The 5,078-nt window shown below is 40.3% G+C and overlaps 1 protein-coding gene across 1 annotated transcript in view; it reads left to right on the top strand.

Annotated features, from left to right (window-relative positions):
* The window catches only part of lrpprc (leucine-rich pentatricopeptide repeat containing), a 71,522-nt gene that overhangs the window by 41,508 nt on the left and 24,936 nt on the right, over positions 1–5,078 (top strand). The window contains exon 25 of the mRNA XM_015042080.1: positions 1,819–1,925. Within this exon, the coding sequence (XP_014897566.1) occupies positions 1,819–1,925 (107 nt within the window). The remainder of the gene's footprint in view (positions 1–1,818; positions 1,926–5,078) is intronic.

The raw sequence follows: 5,078 nt of genomic DNA on the forward strand, positions 1-5,078 counted from the left end.
AACAGCCCCCCCCCCCGTAGAAAAGTAAGGTTTCTTTCTCCAAAAACTAAGACCGGCCCCCGACCACAAAAAGGAACATCTCTGTGGCCCTCGCAGGAAAAAGTTTGGGGACCCCTGCTCTAAACTATATTTTACTCAACAAACCCTGACGTATAACCTTGGTAAATAAAAAACCCATATGGAGTTGGAGTGTGTGCCCCTTCCTTTAGTTTCCTGACTCTAACCTGTTACATTGTTGTTGTGTTTGCGCCCAAAGTGATTTTTCAGCTGTAGCATTGAACACGTGTGTTAACAGGTGCTGGGGAATCCAGCAGAGCACAAGTGGCCCTGAAGGTCAGAAAGATTTAGCCCAGGGTCAAAGATGAAGCTACTCAACCAATCATATGTAGAGCAGCCTCTTTATACCTCCACGGCGGCGAGGCGAAAAAGTCAAGTCCAACGTGCCGCTGGGGTCCAAGTGGCTCTGAGTGCGTAAAGGTTGAGGCCGCGCGGTGGAGCACCTCTTCACATTTTTACTTTTGTGATGAATGCGGTCATCTCACCCTTAAAAACAAAGTAACTTTTACAACACCTAGAACAGAATTACAACTCGCTGCCAAACTCTGACTCTTTAATGCTAAGTTCATTCCCACTCCAAACTCTACGACATTAAACACCGAGTCCTCCCCCCTCAGTTTGAGGACTGTATAAGAACAAACTGAGCGCCTTTCACTCATTCTGTGGGTTTATAGTAAATAAAACTCAGCCTTTTAAATGAACGGAAATATGTTTAAACCACAGAGGTCGATCAGATTGGCCTACTATGACCTTTAACAACATTTGTGGTTGAATTTCAGACTTTAGTTTGAGAGAAGGATGTAAAACAGTTCTTCAGTTTTAAATAGAAAATCAGAGTTATCACTTGGAAATTAAATGCAGTCAGAAACTTGTGTGCAAACATGTCCATGCTTGATTTACACTTCAGCACCACATTATTCTGCCTTATGGACAGAGGAAAAAATGAGCAGGGATTACCTTTATGTCCTTGGATTTGGCTGAATGTGCAGCTCCATTTGGATAACTAAAAACGTGTGTGTGTGTGTGTGTGTGTGTGTGTGAGGGGTGCCTGTCCTGAAGCTGCTGGACAGAGATAGCCTGTAGCACTGAGCACAAGGCTTTAGCAAGTTCACAAGAGGAGAGCTCAGGTTTACGTTTGGGAATGTTTGCGCTTGATCCAGAAGAAAACCGGACGCAGGTGTTTTGTGCCGGAAGATTGGAGTCGTTGATCTGAGTGAAGACGTCACCCACCTTCATCAAATTAAACAAAATTTACGTCCAACGTTTGTGCTATGTCTGTTCAGCAAAAATGATCGTTTGTGCCGCTGTCATTTTACTTTCCAGAGGTCATTAAGGGTCAACCAGCCTCCAGCATTTACAAAATCAGTTAAATTTGGTGTCTATCAACTGCAGTATGCTACACATGTTTTTGATTTTCGAGGTTAATCTCTGGTGACCTCTGGAAAGTTTTTCTTTCCTTATAAATCTTAAAAATTATAATGACACAATTTAACTTTTGCTGTACAAACCAGCAGAAACTTAGCACAGATGATTGAGAGCATATTTTGTTTGATTGTCTGATGGACTCTGGAAACATTAATATCGTTAAAATGACAGAGACACAAACAAAAATTGACACACATTTCATTTAATTAGAAGAAGGTGTTTGGGGACAACTTCACTCAGGTGTTTTTTTTGTTTTTTTTTTGTCCATTTGAAGACCAGTTCTTTAATGTTCCTCCTCCTTGTCCTCCTCTCTCTCTCTTTTAAAATTTTCTTTAGTGATGGACTTTGTTAGCCAGGAGCGAGGAGAGATGATGATGCTTTATGATCTGTTCTTCGCCTTCATTCAGACCGGCCGCTACCGGGAAGCTCGTAAGATCATTGAGGTGAGCACACGTCTACACAGACGTTCAGAGCCAGACTGGACCTCAACAAAGCTTTTAGTTTTCAGGGTGGAAACTAGAGTTTAGATCGGCCCATAGGCCCTGTGTCCAAACCCGATCCAATCCGACTGATTATTGTAATTACAGGCCCGAGTCCAAAGTAAATCCAATGTGTTATTTTAAGAAAGCAGTGTAACTTCTCCCAATTTTAGTTTTTAACGTCTTCCAGCTCCATTTTGTTGCTTGTTACTGCACCCTACTTACTTCCTATACTTCCTCAACATGTTAAACTATTTATACTACAATGAGTAGATTAACACAACTTCATGTTGTGCGTTCTTACTTGGCTTTCTCTGTGTACATATTGCAGGCTCATTAAACGCGCCACAGAAGTCCAACCCAACCATCACGGAAATAATTTGGGTTCAGGCCATAAATCTAAATCTTAGTATAAACACTTACCCTCGCTTTATATCACCTGCCACATTGTACAAGACATGTTGCACTGAAGATTGTAAAAGTTTGAAAGTCATACATCATGACCTCAAATCAGCTATCGATGATCTATATGAGTAAAAAAAAAGAAAAAGAAAAACTTCAGAACCGTTACGGAGCACTTCCAAAATGGAGATGGCTTCCTTTCGTTTTGGTATCGAGTTATCTGACCTGAATTATGGCATGAATATTTATATCTTTGTCCTCTCAAGTCCTGCTATAAGCCCCCTAGATTAGTGTGAGGAAAAAGCGAGAGGCACAGAGAGCAGATAAGAAGTGATTTTTCACATGGATAAAACCAGAGGTCAGGGCATGGAGAGCAGCCACACACAGAGAGATTGATGAACAGATGAAAAGAGGGATGAGCCCGACATCAGAGAGGGAAAAAAAAAAGACAAGGCCATTAACGCTGTGATCAGGATGAGAACAAAGCGGAGGAAGGCATATCTGACCTCTTGATCTCTTGTCGTGGTGCGCTCTAAAAGACGGATTTGTCCCTCTTGAGGATTCAAACCCTCTTAGATGTTATCAACATGTTGTTGCCATGGCTCTCATTCCTCTCATGCTGGATTATATGGCTGCTATCCTGCGTCTAATATCAGCTCCCACATCATGCCAATGATGTGGGAGATTGTTGATGGCTGGGTAGCCTAATCCAGGACCGGAAGGCGGCAATTCGAAATGCTGCTGAGATTAAACGCTCTGGACCGCATGTTTGGAGGAGAAACATCTTGGTTGATGTTTTTCAACCAAAACATCAACCATAGATATGAAAAAGCATGATTAGCATAACTGACTAGCAATTTTCTCATTTAAAATATTCATCAATTTCAAGGGTGTTTAATAGAAAAGAGTGTAGAGCTGGGTGAAAAGTGTTCTGTTCATATGTTAAAACCATAAAACGTATATTTTTAGCCGTTTTAAAGTAATGGTGGGGGCATGAATTTGTGGGACTTTTTAGTTGGTCGTCAATAACTTATGTAGACAATATGTGGGAGTTAGAAAAGTTTGAAAAAGTATTCAATTTGATTGTATCAGCTTCTAAATCTGGGTAAATATGTAAAAGAAAAGGAAAAACCATGTTACAAAACTGACAGGGAAAATGCAGAAAATTGATTGTAGAATTGTCAAAAAAAAAAAAAACTACTACTTTAGTTTAGTACTTTAACAATTAGAGGCCTGGTGGCTTCTTTGTAGTGCGCGCCATGTTTTTACAGAGACAAGAAGTGGAGAGTTTGTTTTCTTTTTTTTGCTTTACTAAGCATTGAGTGTAACTTTGATTCGAACATGGTCACTTGCCCGGGCAATGGTGGGAAAATGTATTAAGTTTTCTGCTTAGTAGCTCAGCAAACAAGAAGCAGAGCAGCTTGGAGAGTGAAAGCGAAAGCAGGTTAGTCTCCAAGCATCTATGCAGTTGAACAAAATTATATTTAATTAATTATTTAAAAAATGCATCAGAAATGTGTGGGAGATTTCACTTTTTTTTTTTTTGTGCTGTGATGGCGCAGGGGTTAAGCACACCCCACATATAGAGGCATTAGTTGTCAATGCGGCCGTCGCAGGTTCGATTCCCAACCTGGTGACCTTTGCCACATGTCTTTTCTCTCTTTTCCTGCCATAGCACTTTCAAATAAAACCCAGTAGAGCCAAAGAAACCTTAAAAAAAAAAAAAAAGCAGTCAATAGTTGTTCAAGTTAAGAGTGGGAGTGATGCCACACTCAATGAGTGACATCCAGGCAGCATCTTCTGCTTGTCTGAGATTGTGTCGCCTGGGTAACGGGTCCAAGAGGGTAATCTCATCCATGGTCCATACAGTATTTCATGACAATGGGTCAGAATGTAGATGGGCCTCTAAGTTGAGAGCTTTTTTAATTTTTCACAATGGCAGCAGCACCTGCATTACTGCAGACAAAGCTCTGTTTCCCTTTTCATCCCAACATCGTAAACAAGATATTAACATATTTAAAAAACCAACACAGAGGGAACAGTCCATCTTTTCCGGTCGACCATTGGATGAGCGACAGCAGTCCATAAAACTGAACGCTGAGTTCATATTATAAACTTATGATCCTAAATAAATGGATTTGGGTTGTAAGCTTTACTAGCATGCTTAGATTTCCAAAAGACTGAAAACATTTCCAAATCTTACGTGCTTCGTAACTGATAAAGGTTTAAAGATAAAAAAAAATAAAAACTGATTTCTGAGTTTGAGCCGAGCATCGTCTGATTCTGATCCGATAAGATGATTTCTCAGTTAAAAACCCCACTAATGTTCGCCTAATTATGTTTTGTTTTTCCCCTTAATTTTGCCAGTGATGAATGCATTAACTCATTTGTTGTGGTGAAAAACAGTTTTCATGAAAGCGTTTTTGTTTTATTGAGCTTAAAAAAAAGGAGGAGGGAAGGGAAGGAGAATTTCACAGTCGCCGTTTCAGCTAGCGTTGCTTCGATAGCAGAACAAAGTCTCTTAATTAAAAGTTCACTTTCATCCGTCTGCTTCGCTTACATTGCGATGAAGGCGACACTCGGGCGACTACAACAGAATCATATCTCTCATCGCTCAAATATTAACACTTACGCACTCAGACGCACAAATACTTTTTTTTTTTTTTTTTTTTTTTTCCTCTTTTGCGGGGCAAAAGGGGTCTTCCAGGGGGTGTT

The sequence above is a fragment of the Poecilia latipinna genome, unplaced genomic scaffold (genome assembly GCF_001443285.1).
Source record: "Poecilia latipinna isolate Pla-1442-1.1 unplaced genomic scaffold, P_latipinna-1.0 Scaffold33, whole genome shotgun sequence".
In the NCBI taxonomy this organism is placed as follows: domain Eukaryota; kingdom Metazoa; phylum Chordata; class Actinopteri; order Cyprinodontiformes; family Poeciliidae; genus Poecilia; species Poecilia latipinna.